This window comes from Galleria mellonella, unplaced genomic scaffold (genome assembly GCF_026898425.1).
Source record: "Galleria mellonella isolate WM207_F2 unplaced genomic scaffold, CSIRO_AGI_GalMel_v1 utg99, whole genome shotgun sequence".
Lineage (NCBI taxonomy): Eukaryota > Metazoa > Arthropoda > Insecta > Lepidoptera > Pyralidae > Galleria > Galleria mellonella.
In genome coordinates, this window is record NW_026442184.1 from 2,433,330 (window position 1) to 2,453,960 (window position 20,631).

Here is a 20,631-nt window from a genome sequence, read left to right on the forward strand (position 1 = left end):
TATGTATATAGATATCGAATAAAAAATGAATGAATAAGTTTTAAAAATAATATTTTATTAAATATATCTTAAAACACATTTGAACTTAAATATAATTTAGTTATAAATTGGTAATTTAATTCGTGTAGAAAACAAGAATATGTACAGTACATAGTCATTCAGTGAGTGTAACAGCCTATTCCATTATATCCATGGTGCTCTTTATATTTACTAGTAAAAGCGACTGTTACCACTTAACTACTTAATTTCCATATCAGCTTGCCATTCTGTATAAAAAAGTACCAATCTTGGGGAAACGCTCTCTCAGTACGGCTGTAATATTGATATTTAAATTAGGCACTAGATGTAAGCCGTGTATATTAGGGTATAAAATAACCCTGTATAATATCGAATAAGGTCCATTAAAGTACCTTTATTTTTATTCAAAATTGCTCGGCATTTTTTTATGTTTTAGAGTGGCAAACTAGAAATGCCAGAAAAACAAAATTACAAAAGAAAATACAAAAATATTACATATGTATAAGAAGTGCCTCGTATTAGGCAGAAAGAACTGGCCCAGCGGATGCTGCGAGTGTCCCAGTACAATGTGTACAGCTGCACAGTGCTGAATTTCAGCAAGTCCTTTTTTTAATAAAAAAAACAACAAATGTAAATGGTACCCATTTACATTGCCTGTTTTTTTATGGATGATAATGGAATGGTGTCCCCGCCTGCGCTATCGGTATACGCTGGCAGGGTACCAGTGAGGGATGATAGGTGAGGATGAAGCAGGTCAGTTAGCCCACCATGACGAATCTAATAATAAATCAATCATGATGGTTTCCAGGGGGAACCACGAGGAGGTCGACCTGACATGGTATATTGTTAGCAATGGGGCTACTAGGCCCTATTACTAACAATCCCTTTTCCCCCCTGCAATTGCCTGATAGCTAACAGCATATCTAATGGATAGGGCTTAACCGTTGCTGTGTGGTCCCGGCATAGAATGGACCACTCCTTTACTCGTTGGTGTCTAAAGAGGCGACTAAGGGAATTTAATAGTCGAGGGAGGGGCTGCAGCATCCATCTTAAAACATCATCAGAGCCTAACTCCGGTTGCCAATCCGCCTGCCAAGCATTAGTAACTACTGCCAAATTTCTCCCCTTTATTTTTTTTATACAACATAGAATGGCAAACAAGCTGACGGCCCACCTGATGGAAAGTGGTAACCGTCGCCTATAGACATAAGCAGTACCATGGACATAACAGAGTATACTGTTTCGCCCATGATACCCCCCCATACGTTGCCATTCTTGAAGACTCAGGTGTTATTCCTTTGTACCCTGTAAATTCACGCCATATCCCACCTTTCAAACCGAATCACAGCCATGCAAACACAACTGGTTCACGGTAGAAACACGAATGGGACAGAGGTACCCAAGCAATCGACTTTTGTACAAAGTCTCCCACTGGTACTGTCTCCCTCTGGTGGAATTGAGAACATGCTTTTTTTTTAAATGCACTTAAAAATAGCAAATATTTTGCAGTGAAAAAGAAAGTCTATACTTTGTCCGCAATTGAGATGGTTGATTGTTTTTTAAAAATACTTAAATACTTGCCTCCCTATTTACATTGCCTTAATAGTGTTTCGAAGCCAAATGTCAAAGTTTGTATAAAAACGAAAAATTAAGAGGTTTTTTTAGAACTTTTAATTGTATGTCGTTTGCAGGCGCGGAGCGCTTAATTGTTCTGCCGAAGTTAGTTTATGCCTGTATTTTAGTTGCATGGTAGTTTGCGTTGTGTTACGTACTAGGCACCTACCTGTGAAATATTGTACTTTTTTATGCAACTTAGAACGGCAAACAAGCTGACGGCCCACCTGATGGGAAGTGGTAACCGTCGCCTATAGGCATGAGCAGTACCATGGACATAACATAGTATACTGTTTCGCCCATGATACCCCCCATGCGTTGCCATTCTTGAGGACTCAGGTGTATACCCTGTAAATTCACTCTATTCTTCCATTAAGTTGTGCCATGCAAACACAACTGTTTCACAAATGTAACACGCATGGGACAGAGGTGCCTAAGTAAACGACTTTTGTATAAAGTCTCCCTCTGGTCTTTTTTAATGTAATGATATGATAATGAAATAGCGTAATCTAGCCAATAGCATGCCAAACGTGGCAACTAATGGCAAAACTCCCCTTATTGGGAAGGTTTATGTCCAGCAGTGGACAGTTAACGGTTGAAATAATAATGAAACGGCAAGCCAGCAAGTGAGGGATGATATATATATATATATATATATATATATATATATATATATATAGGGACCATGGAGGTTGACCTGACAGGGTATATTGCTAGCAATGGGACTGGTATTCCGCATCACTAACAGTCCCAGTGTTTGTAATTCTATTAACGATGGGAATTCTGTAATTGTGTTTGTTACTATCAGAACATTTTATGAAATTTTATGAAAGAAAATACTTGAAAAATCGTAGGGAGAAATGAAAAATTTGGTCCCATTTTTTTCATTAGTACATACGTGTAAGTACTTTATATTATTCTCAGGTTCGTATATTTTATATATGTGTAAGTATATTTGTTATTTATATATACTTATTCGTTTATATATGTAATTTTAGTATATATGTATAACAATAATTACTAGTACCGAATTCGAGTATTCTGACACTTCCCTATGGTTGACTGGGAGAGAATGGTTTTGGCATTAAGTCCGCCATGTACACATATATATACTAATGAATAAATAAATAAATAAAAAAATACATGCTGAGCTGCAGCGGGTAGGTAGTACCGTTATAAATATTGCAATAAACGGAAACAATTCTCTAGAGGATATATTAAATTTCAACACAATGATTCCGGGACAATCCAATCGACGTCGACAGCCCGCTGACTGACAATGACTCGATTTGATAACGGGATAAATATGGCATTTATTAAATTGTTACTGATCTCTTTATATATATGGTGATGTTCTCTCATTTGTTTGAAAACAGAATTTCAGTTTATGGATTTATTTTCTTATCAGATAATAAATGGAAGGAACAAGTTTCCTTTGACAATAGGGAATGTAATGTAATTTTATTTGTCTATTTTACTAATCTTACTTCTTAATAATAATTATTTTAACTTCTGTCTTGCACTACTACTGCCCACTCACTACTTCCTATGCCACTGCGTTAGGTTGACTGGAAGAGATCTCTTTTAGAGATAAGTTCGCCTTTGCTTACATTATTATTAACTTATTGTTCTTACTGTATGTTTTAGTGCAATAAAGAATATATATATATATAAAAATATAAATTAAACTTTTTTTTACCAGTAAAATGTGGTATAAAAGGTGAATTTAATGCTATATATAGACAGGCATTCTCTACCAGTCAATTATCACTGTACTAATATGGTAAAATTACAACTAGATCATTTCTATACAGGGGAGTTATTTAGATAGATAGATAGATAGATAGATGACATTTATTACCTTTACTAAGAAATTAAAACAACAAAAAGGAAAAAAAAAAACAATTAATGTTGCTGGTAATAGGAGCCGCCTCAGCTATTGCTATATATGTACAGCTCCAGCGAGATGTACCTATATAGCGCTGATTTTCAGGCGGCCCCTTAACTTCTTTACCTTTAGCATGCGTGCGGATCGCTAATACCTATTTCTCGGATGGGAGACTCAACACGCTTACCAACAAATACATAATACATTACAACACATACATAAAACATTACAATAAATACATAAAACATTACAACAAATACACAAAAAATTACAACCAAAACCGAGAAGAATAAACTCTGAATAAATTATCGCACTTCACAATGACAGCATCATAAAAAAATAAAAAGAACGTGAAGCGTCAGTTTTTCAACTGTTTTGAATTTGTTTCTCCAATAAGACTTTTTTAAGTTTATTTTTTAAAGTAATTTGGGACATATTAACATGCAAAGGAGGTGGTAGATCATTCCAGATTTTTGCTGCAGAAAACCTGAAACTTCCTCTAAAGAAAACAGTTTTATGTGCAGGAAGCTTAATTCTGTCTGTAAATTTACTTCTAGTATTTCGACTATGTATATCTTTCGTCCAAAAAATTTTTTCATATAGATACTTAGGTTTTTTATTATGTGCAATTTTATGAATGAAACTGGCCAAATGGAGTTCTCTTCGATATGACATATTCAAGATACCTTTATCATTAAGTATTGGAGTAATTCGACCGCGTTTTGGAACATTACAACAGTAACGTACACATGCGTTTTGAACTCGTTGTATGGCATGAGCAGTTTTTGCTAGTAACCTGGGGCCGTAAACCACGTCACAGTAATTAAAATGTGATAGAACTAACGATTCTACTAGAGTGAACCTGACCTTTTCGGAAAGATATTTCCTAATACCATACAATACCTTTAATCTGTAGAATGCGTTTCTAATCTTTGTATTAATGTGATCTATATATCGTAAGTTACTATCTAATAACAGGCCGAGATTTTTTGCTGTGGAAACTTTCTCGATTCCTTGATTATTTATTATGATGTTCATGTTACTACCTTTCAGCTTTTCACATTGATATTTCGAACCCAACACCATGAATTTAGATTTATTGGAGTTTAAAATAAGGTTATTCTGATTAGCCCAATTATAGACAATATCCAAATCTTGGTTAATTCGCTCCACAGCCTTTTGAACGTCACTAACAGGGAAGGAGTAATATAGCTGTGTGTCATCGGCATAGAGATGCATTTTACAGTGTTTTATATTTCGACATAAATCAGCGGTGTACAGTGTGAATAGTAAAGGACTTAAGATAGAGCCCTGCGGCGTACCTCTATTTATATATTTTGTTTCTGACCGTATTTCTATCTGTTCCCCTTCTATTACAACATACTGCTGACGATCTGTTAGAAAAGATGCAAACCATTTTCTTGTTTCAACTGATATGCCATAATACGCCATTTTTGCCAATAAAAGATCAAGGTTTATAGAATCAAATGCTCTTGAGAAATCGAGCAAAATCAATAATGTGTTCTCTCCTACATCAGACGCGGCTATTATATCATCTGTTACCTGAGCCAAAGCAGTTGCCGTACCGTAACCACGCCGAAAACCAGACTGAATACTAGGCAAGATTCTCTCTTTCTCCATATAATCGGTTAATTGTCCACAAACAACTTTTTCAATCAATTTTGACAAAATGGGAAGAATACTAATGGGCCGCAAATCCTTATATGACTCTATTTTATTACTTTTAGGTAATGGCATAACCTTAGCAAGCTTCCACAAATCAGGATATACTTTAGTTCGTATTGATGTATTAACAATATCGGTAATAGCATCTAACGTGTGTGGTAGGGTCATACGTAACATTTGAATTGTAATAGTGTCGTGTCCCGATGTTTGTGTTTCAATGCTCTTTAAATATTTTAAAATTTCATCACTACTACATTCACGCAGTTCGAAATTTCCATTCCCATATTTATTACTTGAGTAATAATTATACATATCATTATCTATATAGGAAGTACCTGGAATATCTAAAAAAAAGTTGTTGATATTATTAGGATCTCTAAGATTTTGAGGAATTTCTGGTAGAGAAGAACCTCCTACAGTTGAGGATCGCTTTAAGTATTTCCACATTTTTTGTGGATTTTTTAGGTTATTATTGACATAGTACTCAAAAAAAGCTTTCTTTTCTCTGTCAATAGATTTATTTGTTAGATTACGTAGATCTTTGTAGTATTTCCAGTGAGATTCTGAGTTAGTGAGACGAGCTCTTTTTAAGGCAACATCGCGTAGAGACATCATTTTCCTTATTGTGCCCGTGAGCCAAGGGCTAGGCTTATCTTTAATATACATACGACGTAAAGGAGCATGCCTATTAAATAAATCTGTAATTCTTTTGTTAAATACCTCTACCATGTTATTTATACTTAAATTTTCCATTTCTTTTAGCCAGTCTATAGAGCTAAGATCTGTTAAAAAATCCTTTTCATTTATGTGTTGTAAAGAGCGTCTAGTTAAGTATCTTTTTGAGATTTTAGGTTTCTTAAAATAAAATTCAGAAACAATCATAGCGTGATCACTGAGAATTGGATTATGATGGACTTTAATATTCTTACATAAATGAGCAGAATCGGTTATCACCAGGTCTAAGAGTGACGAAGATTGTTCAGTGACTCGAGTTGGTTCGGTGACTATTTGTTGTAGATTTTGTTGCGATAGTAGAGTAAGTAATTCATTCGCTGATTTCTTATTGGGTTGCAAAAGATCTATGTTAAAATCGGTGAGTAAGAAAATGTGATTACAATACGAAAATGCACTTACAGATTCGCTGAGGGCATCCATGAAAAGTGGCTATTGGTATGGAGATAGCCTCGGTTCTGTAGATTGTACCAATAGCTATTTGCAGTCCTCCAGGTAATGATAGTTCCAACCACAGTTGTTCGATTGAAGCCGAAGGATGCGGGCGTATCCGAGCACGTAGTTCATTTCTTACAAAGAAGCCCACACCGCCACCTCTTTTACCTCCAGTTCGTGACGCATGTTTTAGTGTGTATCCCGGGATAACCGGAGCACAAGTCTCCTCGCCCTCTCTTAACCACGTTTCGTTTAGGGCTAAAATATCCGGAGTGTACCTATCTATAGAATACTTTAATTCGTCAACACCTGTATTAATTGATCTAATATTTAATAGTCCCAAAATTAAACTATTAACTTTGCCTTTAAGCTCTGTAAAAAACTAAAAATACTCTAGGTAATTCAATCCTAAAAAACCGCTTGATACTGTCACTGTGAAATACTAAATAAACATGATTCTTAGTGCTAGATAGAGAATTATAAATGGTGTCTGTATATATAAACAAAATAAACTTGCTAACCTAATAGATGTGGAGTATAGAGTCAATGATAACAAGAAACAAAATAATAACAAGATTAAGGTGTACCGGTAGACCCGGTACCGCCAAAAATCTTTGCGACGTCCTCCATCTTTCTCAGATGGTAAAATTGTTTTCCTTCTCTTTCGCGAACATATATTTTTCCGTTTTTTGACCAAATAAATTTCCAATTTCGTTTCCTCCCTTCATCTTTCGCTTTACCGAATATCATCTTATTTCTTTTAGTTAACCTTTCATTAATATATATTGGTTTCACTTCACCTGGAAAAACATCAGCCGTTGAGATAGAGCGGCGCACACGCGCCTCTTTCAAAACACGCTCTTTGATTGAACGACGTGTAAAGCGTATCACGATGGGTCGCGGACGTATTTCATTTTTCTCGTTAACTAGGAGTCGACGCGGACCACCACGATACATATCCACAATTTCCTCGTTCATGAATGACATGCCTATTTTAGAAGAAACTAATGTTACTAAATTCAGTAGGTTTTCATCAGCTCGCTCTGGTATCCCCACTATTTCAATATCATTCGCCATCATCTCTTGGTCTCTATCGTTTAGTTCCTGTTGTAATTGCAATACAGTTGACTCCAATTCAGAGACGTTTCTATTTTCGGCTTCAAGTAACACAAGGCGTCCCTCTATATTTTCTACGTTTTCACACACTAAAGCAATTTTTTTATTGCAAGATAGCATGTCTTCTCTCAACGTTAGTATGTCATTGCGCAACTGTGACATTTCATTTCTGACTGTCTGAAGATCTTTTCGAAATGCACGCATTTCAGATAATAACTCGGACTCGATGCTATTTACATCAGGTGATGTTAGTTCGGTCTGTCCCACTTCAGCAAAGGTACCTGTTTGTATTGAATCTAAATCGGGAGATGATTCTACATTAATATTCTTGACAGGAGTATTCGTATTATCCTGTCTGGGTTGCTTCACCGTGCAACAGGGGCATATCCAACCTTTTGGTATGTTTGCAGACACCTCCATAGTAACACATAGTTTATGAAATCTTATCTTACATTTCGTGCAACTTACAATAGCTCCGCCCGTCGCTGACAGAAATTTTCCGCAAGCACCACATTTATTCATTTTTTAAAAATATCTTCAGCTATGTACTTGTGACACAAAGTAAAATACAGTAGTTTATATTAAACGCGACAGATGGCGCTGTTAACAAAAAGACCGTTTTTCAATAATTGATAATAGGAATATCCAAATTCCAATATCACACCATTCCACTTTCCCTAATGTAGTCAAATATCAATACTTCGATATCACAGGTCTCAAATTCCTCAGATGTGCAATATAAAAATATACAAAGGCGTAGCTGTCATTAGCAATTTGTTCACAACACAAGTAACTTCACAAATATGAAATCTTCCACCGAGATAACAATATATGGCAAATTTCACAGTCTGATCGTGGCTCTTCACAAACTTTTACCTTGTTTAATGCTTTACTTGAATTAACTATAATAAATTTTGTAGACAACCGAAAAGTTCGTGATCACTAATCAAAATACCCGCAAAAAAACTTAAGATGGGATATGACAGTGAATTTACAGGGTATAGAGGAATAACACCTGAGTCCTCAGGAATGGCAATACATGGGCGGTATCATGGGCAAAACAGTATACTCTGTTATGTCCATAGTACTGCTCATGTCTATAGGCGACGGTTACCACTTTTCAACCATATATATATATATATATATATATATATATATATATATATATATATATATATATATATATATATATATATATATATATATATATATATATATATATATATATATATATATATATATATATATATATATATATATATATATATACCCACTGGTGCCCCGCCAATGAGGGATGATAGGTGAGAATGAAAAGGCACGTCAGTTAGCCCATCGTGATGAATACACCTGGCATTCAGCACAATGGTTTGCAGGGAGGGACAACGGGGAGGTCGACCTGATAGGGTATATTGCTAGCAATGGGACTGGTATTCCGCATTACTAACAATCCCTTTCTCCCCGCAACACCGATATTATCCATGTCTAAAAAGGTACCTATTTTACTTACTTTATTTTTTATTTTCCATTTGGCCTATATGCGGTTTTAATATTGATATTAAATTACATTATTGTGTTAGCGAATCTTTTCGCGTTCATTTATAAATTCTGAAAGTAAAATTGTATTATGTAACTAAGTTGTAAGTTGTAAATGTAGCAGCTTTGTAAGATGTAAAGTTTACAAACAATGTAATGGCCACTTAATGGTTTATTTTGCTGTAAATTGAACAATTACCGAATTTGTTAAGTGTTTTTGCGGGCAATATATAGGACTGCTCTGCCTTTCTCGTAAGAGGCAACGAAGAGAATTTAATGGTTGAAAGATGAGCAGCAGCGTCCGTCTTAAAACACCACCAAAGTTGATTTGCTAAGTTCATGGTACTGCTCATGTCTGTAGGCGACGGTTACCACTTTCCATGAGGTGGGCCGTCAGTTTGTTTGCCATTCTAAGTTATTTAATTCATTATAATTGTTACTTCACTTTTTCGCACTGTATAATTATGTTAAAGTAAATGCTGTGAATACTTATAATAGGCATGTGCATTGATATTGTATTGTATTTAATGTTTGTTATGTATGTTATAATGCAATATACTGTTGGTGTTCCTTTAAATAAATAAATAAATAAAGTTGCATAGAAAAAATTGCGGTTGCCAACTCGCCTGTCATGCGTGGCAATTACTGGCAAAACCCTCCCTAAGGGGGTTATGTTCAGCAGTGGAGAGTTAACGGCTGGTATGGTATACAGGGTGTAATTATTAACGTTTGCATTTTTTTTAAAGGAGTGTTCTACCAGTGAGTGTAAACATTTTCATCAAAGCGACGTGGGTCAAAAACGACAAAAAAAAACGGCGCGTGTAACTTTTAAGTTAGTAAGGAGACTCAAAATTTTGCCCTAAAAAAAAAGATATTAATAATAACTTATTTAAAAAAAATATTGGCAGGTAATATACGAGTATAGCAACATCTATATATTGTAGTAACAATATCTATACATATATTAGCCCAATAACATATATATTAGATATTAGTTATCCAGTATATAATATCGAAAAAGAATATATATGTATATTATGAATATATATGCAATACGCTCGTTATGAATATAGGCATACTGGTATGGGCGGTATCGCAATGAATGGTCACCATATGACCAGAAGTATTCAATATATAGGTAACGGATAGTACCTATCTTTAATCGTTATCACTACATAGTATAAAACAAAGTCGCTTTCCGTTTGTCTGTCCCTATGTATGCATAGATCTTTAAAACTATGCATAATACATACATAATGGGGTGGGGGATTGTTGGTAATACGAACTACTAGTCCCATTGCTTGCAATTGAACCGGTCAGATCGAACTCCACGTGGTCACCCCTGGAAACCGTCGAGCTGAATTCCAGGTGTTTTCAGGACGATGGGCTAACTGATCTGCTTTTTCATTCTCACCTATCACTCCTCACTGGTGCCCCGCTAGTGTATACCGTTAGCGCAGGCGGGGTGGCCATTCCATTATCATCCATTAATAAAAAAAAAATACATACATAATATAGTAGAGAAACACTGATAGTTTTAGAGGTATCTAATGTGATGTGATGTAATGTACACGTGCGAAGCCGGGGCGGGTCGCTAGTTAATATTATGAATGTGAAAATGAGTTTTTTGTTTGTCACCTCACAGCCCCTTAACCAATCATTACGGAACTTGGTATAAACTATATAGGATGGATAAGGACAGAGGATACTTTTTATCTCTGTTACTTAAAATATTCCGATCACGTGGCCCACGTCGAGGGTGAAGCTAGTATAAATATAAGTAAAAAGTTTAGGTAAGTACTTACCGGTTTATTTTTTACCTTTTAAATTATAAAAAAAACTTTAAAAAAAGTCTCAAGTACCTGGTAACCGTAAAAGCTCGGTTTGTGTACAGTATTCGAAGTTGTTTATACGATCCAACGAATTCACAGTAGTGGCTCACTCAAAGGTTTCAAAGTGAAGTAGCGACTTATCGCATGGTTGCACATTACGAAGTACTACTTTATATTTATATATATAATATATATATATATATATATATATTTTATACCACTGAGCCTATGAACGCCTGCAATACCAGGGGTATTGCAGGCGTTCATAGGCTACGGTAACCGCTTACCATCAGGTTACCTGATGGTCAGGTTATCGTCAGCTTGATTGACATTCTAAGTGAATAAAAAATAAAATAAAAAAAAGCTTTTACAGGTAGATAGTACTTACATACCTGCTTTTGCCTGTTTCGACGTGGATTGTACCACGTTGTGGCCCCATCGTGATCTCTTTCCCTCCTGTCTGTAGTGGTTACAAACAAACAGACGCAAGGACACTTTTTTTCTTTTATAACACAGCGGGTAAACGCGCATGTGGTTTACCTGATGGCAAGTTACTACCGCCGCCTATGAGCATCTGCAATACTGGAGGTAGTGCATATTTTTTGCCGGCCTTTTAAGAATTGCTTAATGTACAAATCTAGCACATTTTTATTGCATTATTATTTCATTATTTTTAATTTAGAAACTAATATGATTGTTATTTACATTTTCGATATAGTTTACGCAGTCCTCGATAGTATAGTGGTCAGTATCCCCGCCTGTCACGCGGGAGACCGGGGTTCAATTCCCCGTCGGGGAGATCTTTTGATAATATTTTTTTTATGTTTGAGTTTTTTTTTTATATATAACTTAGAATAGCAAACAAGCTGACGGCCCACCTGATAGAAAGTGGTAACCGTCGCATAGACATGAGTAGTACCATGGACATAACAGAACGTACTGTTTCGCCCATGATAGCCTCCATGTGTTGCCATTCCTGAGGACTCAGGTGTTATTTCTCTGTACCCTGTAAATTCACGTCATATCCTATCCTTCAAACCGAAACACAGCCATGCAAATACAACTGCTTCACGGTAGAAACATGAATGGGACAGAGGTACCCAAGCAATCGACTTTTGTACAAAGTCTCCCTTCTTTGGTGAGATATATTTTTTATTATTTATTGAGTTATACAATAATTTAATTTTTGAAATTTAATCAATAAAACCGAAGAATTTCAAACAATAGGTGATTATGATGACCACTTCTTAATTACTGTAATAATAATTAAATTAAACGAGATTTCGATTTTGGATTTGTATTAGATTTTATGAATATTATCCGTAAAATTATCTAAGTTTTATATGTAAAATAAAACATTTTTAGTTTCGTCATTTCGACGGTGGACGGTGAGCAGTTTAACAATTATGAGTAATTGCGAAATTAAGTACAGTTTTTTTTTATTGGATGAAAATGGAGTGGTAACCCCGCCTGCGCTAATGGGATACGCTGGTGGAGCACCAGTGAAGGGTGATCGATGAGGATGAAAACAGGCCAGATAGCCCATCATGATGAATTCATCAGGAATTAACCATGATAGTTTCCAGGGGGAACCGCGAGGAGGTCGACCTGGTTGGATATATTGCTAGCAATGGGATTCTTAGTCTCCATTACTAACAATCCCTTTTCCCCCCAATCAAGTACAGTTGGCATCTTAGATTATGTAGTAGGTACGTTATACTAAGTTTATGTTAGGCATCCTCTTTCTACGCTTGCGAAAATTTCAAATTTAGAACCATGAATTTCTTTTCGACCATAGATAAATAAAATATTGATAAATTAAAAAAGTTCCGGGTAATGTAAGTAAGATTTTAATAAAATATTTCTAAAAGTGTCTCGGTTATCGATAAACATCATTACAGTTCATTAATGTCCCACTGCTGGGCGTTGATTCAAAATTGGGTATATTAGTTAGAGCGGCATATACAGTATTTTAGTCTAAAGAACTATCAATATTATATCAATTATTCAACTGGAAGAAAGAGAGAGAAAGAGAGAGAAATGCGTCCATACGGGTCCATATTTTTAACATTAACTTTATTTTTGAGATCATCACCATCCTACCAGCCGTTAACTCTCTGCTGAACATAGGCACCCCTCAAAAGGGGGGTTTAGTACAGGGGCTAATAGTTGCCACGCTTGACAGTCAAGTTGGCAACCGCAGTTAGGCTTTGAGTGAAATCGGTCCACTTGTTTGAAAGCTACGATTGTGCTACGAACCCGTAGATTCTTTTGCATCATAGCACAATCTACGCCGTAGACAGAAAAAGAGAAACTTGATACATGTATATACACACATCAAAGGCTTCGATTTTATTATTAAATCGCTTAAAAATAAAGACAGTCTTTTGAATTGATGTCATTATTCAGTAATTTGAAGGTCGCGACTCTAAAATTACCGCAGAATAATACACACCTACAGACATGTATGAAAGCATGCACGCATGTATGCACGCACGCACGCACGCACATACACAAACATATACACGCACACACATACACAGACACACACACACACACACCTACGCACGTAATCACACATATATGTAAATAATGTTTTTAACATGTAAAACTTTTGTATTGTATATTAAATATTTGTGTAACTGTTTGTTGGAGATTATATATATATATATTTTGGTGGTAATTTATCTACAAATTGTAGTTGTAATCAAATTGAAAAAGTTTGCTCGTTAAGATATCTCGGTATTTATTAGATGAAAATCTAAAGTTTCAAAAATCAGTCGTATCAATTCATTTAAACATTTTTTGTAAATTAATGTATTCAATAAATTCATTTTGTTAATGGGGTGTTACCGATGGTCCTACCATCAAATTTTTTTCAGTGTTGTCAATCCGTCCTTAATTGTTGTCTGCTGGCGTGTCATTGTATTGCGGTCAAATTAAATTTTGGACGTGCTTCGCGCGCTGCTAAAATTATCATTGAGAAAACCGCGGCGTTATGATTTGTGTTTATATTTTTAAACATATTGTTGATTGCATTCATCTTGCGAGCGACTGTATACATGCATAAATATTTTAAAATCTCCCTACATATAATGACATGTTATCGAAACGAATTTACAAACTCCCTGTTATATTATATAAAAACAACTTTTGCACAGCGTTTAATATATCTCTTTTTGAATTTACAATCAAAAAATGCTCACACACTCACACACACTCACACACACTCACACACACACACACACACACACACACACACACACACTCACACACACACACACACACACACACACACACACACACACACACACACACACACTGTACCCAAACTCACATGAAACATTATATAATTAGATTAACCCTGTTCGCCGCACCATAACTGTAAAATGACTTGCTTTGACTTCCACGAGATTGTTTTGCCTAGTGTGTTACACTATATTGCCATAGGCTAATTTTAAAGGCTTATTCTTATTCTTATATATATATATATATATATATATATATATATATATATATATATATATATATATATATATATATATATTTACATTTTTATTTTATAACTTAAGATTGAAATCCAAACCAAATGTTTGCTTTGTTCGGACTATTTGTTAGATGGTTTATTTAATACAAATGAATTCAATAAATGGTGATCATTTTGTTAATATTTTTTTCAAATTCAAACTTTTTTTAAGATGGGGATTGTGCTGTCAAATGTACTTTTTTCAGTGTTGTAGACAAGTATGTTGTTGTCATTGATGCGGTCATTAAATTTTGGACGTGCTTCGATTAAAGCAAATTGTCAGCGATAATTATTGCTTTGTGTTTATATTTTTAAACATTTTGTTGAGTGCATTTATCCTTATGTTACAATAACCACTTTTTAAAATGTTGTAAAAATGTCCACCCGTGCGAAGCCGGGACGGGCCGCTAGTTATATTATATAAAGAGAAATATTGTATGTAATATTTCCTTTTGAATGGTAGTAAAATGTTCAGCCATACTGGCCTTAGTCAAGCTTGGCTGACTCTAAATTATGTATGTGGTCAATGACATTGGTGATGAAGGAAATTTTCTAACAATACTTGTTTATTATTATTATTTTGTTATATACTATGTTATATGGAAAAGAAATGCCAGCCGAATCCCTGCATCAGTATTTCTAGTACACGAGTTTACGTGGGATATTGTTTCAATCATAACTCGACTACGGTCGGAATCCCAAACAAGTGAGATTTATTACGTTCCCCACTCAACTTGCCTAATCTCGCGTTTTCTTTCTTTGCTTTATGTACATACTTACTTACTTATTGTTTTACCGTTACACTTATTGCTAAGTAAAAAGGAGATTTGCTTCAGTTATGTTTTGTTGTTTTCTTTCGAATTGTTATTTTGTTTTTACATTTTTATTAAGTTAGATTGAAATTAAATCCCCTTCTTGCTATCCTATTTGTTAGAAAGATAATACTGGTCATAACAGGTGACATAATTTTTTATTAAGAAGCGTGTAATGTATTTTTTTATAGAATTACTCTTGTTTCACTGCGGTAATGTCTGATTGAGTTAGAAATAATAGACTATTATATTCACCGATGCATATGATCATCATATCAGTCGTTAATTGTTCATTACTGAACATAAACATCCTCGAAAAAGGGATTTTGCCAGTAGATGCCACGCTTATCAAGCGGGTTGGCAACCGCAATCTACTATATAATCTTCTTTTTAAGCTACAAAATAAACAATATTTTGAAGAGTATCTTATTATTATTAGTATTTTATTTATTAAACATTTTTCTCGTAGAAAATGGATAAAAAATGAAAAAAAAAATTGAGTCTACTTCTCCTCCAAGAATAATATTTCGTTAAATATAAAAGCCTGTGTTAAATTGATTTAAATGCAAACAAAAGGAAGGTTTACCTAAGTACAAAATATCTTATATTTGCGTAGGTTATAAGTAACAGTATTGTAAATTTAAACAGCATATGCACAATCCTTCCTTTCCCATGGGTCTCGTAAGTGGCTATTAAGGGAACTGACATGATGATGATGACTATAATTAGGTACATTTTTTTAAAAAAAAAACCAACAGCGAAAATCTTCAAAAGCCTTATCCCAAGGTATAAAGTTTTACTTTATTAATACGTTAATCGTACCACTGTATGAGTGGACTAATCGAATCATTATATAGGAAATTGTGAATCTTTGCCAATATGTAGTTTCCTGCACAAAGGAAAGAGTAACCTACGTACGGAAGCAATTATCGCTCGTAGTTCAACAAGCAAGAAAATCATAGGAAGACAATTTATTACTCTCGATTAATATCCTGATGGAATGTTCGTTTATTTTTATTATATTTTTAATAGAAAATTGTCAATGTATGTTTTTTTAAGATACCTACACAGATTGGCTAATAACTTTTCGGGCTAATTCACTTGCTTTCATCGTCACCTATCGTCCTTCACTGGTGCCCTGCCAGCGTACATCGATAGCACAGGCGGGGTTCCCATTTCACTATCATACATTAAAAAAATATTTAATGTATAAATAGCTACATACATATATATAATATGTATGTAGGTAGTCAATCTTTCAAGATTAAATTGTTTAAGTGTCAAGTCATAAACAAACTTACTTTCACATTTTCATAATTTTTTTATAGTCTATTTTTTATTTATTTATATAACATAATATTATGTTAGTAATATAATAATAAAGATGAAATAATATCATATAATTGGTAAGAATTATACAATCTAGAGAAGTAGGTAAATAATAATTTAAAATAATAGAAAACAACGTAAAATTAACTCAATATCTAAATATTGGGTTAAATGAATATCTTACGGAACCCTTTTCATATATTTGCAACGCACTCTTCACTAGTATCGATAGCAGCCTTGACGGCCTAGACATGCAGGCGAGTTATTGCCCTTTATTTATAAACCAACATATATAAAACAGAAAAACCACTGTTAAACAAACAATTCCATTATTTTTTTAACCTATTTTTTATTTATTTATATAACATAATATTATATTAAATATAAAAAAAAAAATAATATCATATAAACAATGTCAATCTAGAGAAATAGATAAATAAATTAACTCATTTTCCTATTAATTAATTGTTAACTAAATTTTTTTTTGAGGTATATTAAATAACACAGTGGCTAACATCACAAAATGTACTTATACGATTATATTTCTGTCACTACTTAGTTTAAAATCGTCAAGTTGCCCAAATAGGTCTATTTGGCTCAATTTAAATAGACGTGTTATACAATGACAAAACTGTTATACAATGCGAGTTGGCAGCAATGAGCATGTTTCAACTGCCAAGGATAGTTAACATATTCATTCTAATTTTAAAATTCAATTTTTTTTTACAGTCCAGCGAGCATGGGGTCAACAAAGGCAAAGGAATTTGTACAACTGAAGAGATGGATTTTTTCCTCAACGGTAGCATTATCTCGGTTCATTAAACTTTCTTTTTCAAGCTATGGTATAGGTATGAGTTGATATAGGGTTTTTTTCGTGTTTTCTTTGTTTTGCACTGGTAGATTTACATTTTCGTAGTCGTTTCTTATGTTATTGTAAGCACAGAGATGAATTGGGCTGATGATACATTAAATTCTTGCTTTGTTACTATAAAAAATATGTTGCATAATATATAATTATATTACTCACATATAATATATAATATAACCTCTATGGTTATATTTTTCTTATATGGTATGACATGAGTAGTACCATGGACATAACAGAGTATACTGTTTCGCCCATGATATCCCCCATGCGTTGCCATTCCTGAGGACTCAGGTGTTATTCCTCTGTACCCTGTAAAATCACAGCCATGCAAACACAACTGCTTCACGGTAGAAACACGAATGGGACGAATGTACCCAAAGAATTGACTTTTGTACAAAGTCTCCCTCCTCTGGTGAGATATCTTTTTATTATTTATTGAGTTATACAACAATTAAATTTTTGAAATTTATTCAATAAAACCGAAGAATTTCAAACAATAGGTGATTATGATGACCACTTCTTAATTACTGTAACAATAATTAAATTAAACGAGATTTCGATTTTGGATTTGTATTAGATTTTACGAATATTATCCATAAAATTATCTGAGTTTTATTTGTAAAATAAAACATTTTTAGTTTATATTTTTCTTATATGGTTATAACATAATATATATAGATAAATATATACATTAAAGTGATTTCTAGAAGGTATTCAATTGCAGTTTTGCTTGTAAAACAAATGAGTAAAAAGTACGTCTAGGTCTGCGTTATTATAAAAAAAAGTATAAAATCTATGCAACCAGTTCATTGAATATAAATATGTAATGTGTTTGTTGTAATGTAGCTTGTAATGTAGCTTGTAATGTAGCTTGTAATGTTGCTTGTAACTGTATTGTAGCTTGGTTTTTTTATGATTTATCGACATAGGTATTTTGACTGTGGTTTATTATAAATAGTTGTACAACAGTATAAATATGAATTTATATTACTGATGCTTTTCTAAGGAATTACATAGAAGGAATGATGAAATAAAAACTGTGAATCATATGGTTGCATCCTTTCTTCTTATGCAAATATAATTAGTAAAAAGTGGACGAAAGATACACCATTAGTTGCTATTTTTCTCAATTCAGAGCAGGCTAGTGTATAGAAAATGTTTGATATGTCAATTATTTCAATGACAAATTTTACATTACTAGATTATATATTTAACACACTTTATGTACAAAGTATGCTAGCAGGTTGTATCTGAATTTGGTAGGGTTATAAGGCCGTGTAACATTTTCTATACACTAGCCTACTCTGAATTATCAATTTAATCACTCCTATGTAATTCCTTATTCTTAGATGTTATTGGATGGTTGATAAATTAATTTTCCAATATCGTCGTTATAAGAGTAGTGCCGAATCCTTAAATAGCGCAGTGAATACTTTTTTTTTTAAAGTGAAAACTTATTTAGGCTCATTGGGTATTTTTGAGATAGGAAAAAACCATTGAAGTTGATCAAAAAATACACATGTAATTTTTTTTTAATCGTCATAAATTGTTCAAGTTTTCACTTCTGTCGCCTTTACCGCAGAGCCATTATCATTTTTTTTAGTTTATATTAGAGTTTAGTGGATTAATTTGCTTTGCTTAAAGAAAAAAAAAAGTGATAACGAGTAACCCGCCAAAACGACTCGAGGCTATTTATAGGTGATCAATGATCAATCATTATTCAGATTGAATTTTTCCCGCGTTATCTGTTCTCTGCGTGAATGGCGGGTAGGCAATCAATTACAGATTGTCATGCAAATATTTTTCTACCTTCATATTGATTACGTAATTTACAGTCTCGGAAATCTGCAGATAATCTGTAATCATAATAAATAAATCGTAATATACTATGATATATTTAAGTAAATATATATTTATTTCTCTCACAAAATAACTTAATAAAACTTACAGCTATATAGGTTACAATTTAAAACAATCTTATAATTTTATTATCTCAAATATTTATTTCAACTTTAAAGCATTGTAAAATTTTATGTACATTTGGCAGACTTAAAACCGGACGGTGTTCTCTACCAGTCAACCATTGGGCAAACAGAGAAATACGTGTGCATTATTGAATAGAGGAAAAATAAAGCATAATTAGACAATATCTGTATATCTACCGGAGGGAGACTTTGTCCAAAAGTCGTTTGCTTAGGTACCTCTGTCCCATTCGTGTTTCAATCGTGAAGCAGTTGTGTTTGCATGGCTGTGTTTCGGTTTGAAGGGTGGAATATGGCGTAAATTTACAAGGTACAGAGGAATAACACCTGAGTCCTTAGGAATGGCAACACATTGGGGGTATCATGAGCGAAACAGTATACTCTGTTATGTCCATGGTACTGCTCATGTCTATAGGCGATGGTTACCACTTTCCATCAGGTGGGCCGTCAGTTTGTTTGCCATTCTAAGTTGTATAAAAAAAAAACGCGTGAAATATGGCGTTAAAAATGAACATAAGTTTTTAAAATAAAGCTATTGCACTTAAACAATATATGCGACGATTAGTTTAACAACTTGTCAGCAAGGGAGGACTTATCTCTGAAAGAGATCTCTTCCAGCCAACCCAGTGTATTTAGAGAGAAAATAATTTAATATGGGTAATCCAGTGCAGGAAATGTACCGGAGAAAATAATGTAATATATATATATTTATCCAAGCGAATCCCTCAGTTATTTCCAAAATGTATACAGGTTTGTGCGTTACAGATGTCCTTTGAAGATTCCAATACACTCCAGTGAGTCCCGGCGGTAGTGAGGTATGTAGGCTAAGAATACTTTGATCGTTTGTCCCAATTCAACACATATCTCCCAGCTGTGCATACGAGTATGTATTCGATTATACATTAACACTGGATTCACATGCTTTAATAAATTTATACGAATTAGTAAACAAAAACTTTATTTTAAGTATTTTTATGTACTTTTGGGTATAATATTAAATGTTTTTTTTTTTAATGAATGATAATGGAATGGTAACCTCGGCTGCGCTAAAGGTATACGCTGGGGCACTAGTGAAGGATGATAAGTGAGAATGAAAAGGCAGGTCCCCATCGTGATGAATACACTTTGAATTCAGCACTATGATTTCCAGGGGGGACCACGGGGAGGTCGACCTGTTAGGGTATATTCCTGAAATGTATTCATCATAAATGGGTTGGTAACGTGCACTTCACTATAGTAATCGTTTACTACTAGACGGGC

The 20,631-nt window shown here is 33.9% G+C and overlaps 1 protein-coding gene and 1 non-coding gene across 2 annotated transcripts; one reads left to right on the forward strand and one right to left on the reverse strand.

The window, feature by feature from the left end:
- Positions 1 to 6,394: 6,394 nt before the first annotated feature.
- Positions 6,395 to 7,999, reverse strand: LOC128202486 (uncharacterized). The gene has a single exon (XM_052903017.1). It carries the CDS (start codon positions 7,907 to 7,909, stop codon positions 6,950 to 6,952), a length of 960 nt encoding a protein of 319 aa, XP_052758977.1. The 5' UTR covers positions 7,910 to 7,999; the 3' UTR covers positions 6,395 to 6,949.
- A 3,582-nt stretch (positions 8,000 to 11,581) lies between these two features.
- Trnad-guc (transfer RNA aspartic acid (anticodon GUC)) lies at positions 11,582 to 11,653 on the forward strand. The gene has a single exon. It is a non-coding gene; the product is annotated as a tRNA-Asp (tRNA).
- The last annotated feature ends 8,978 nt before the right edge of the window (positions 11,654 to 20,631 follow it).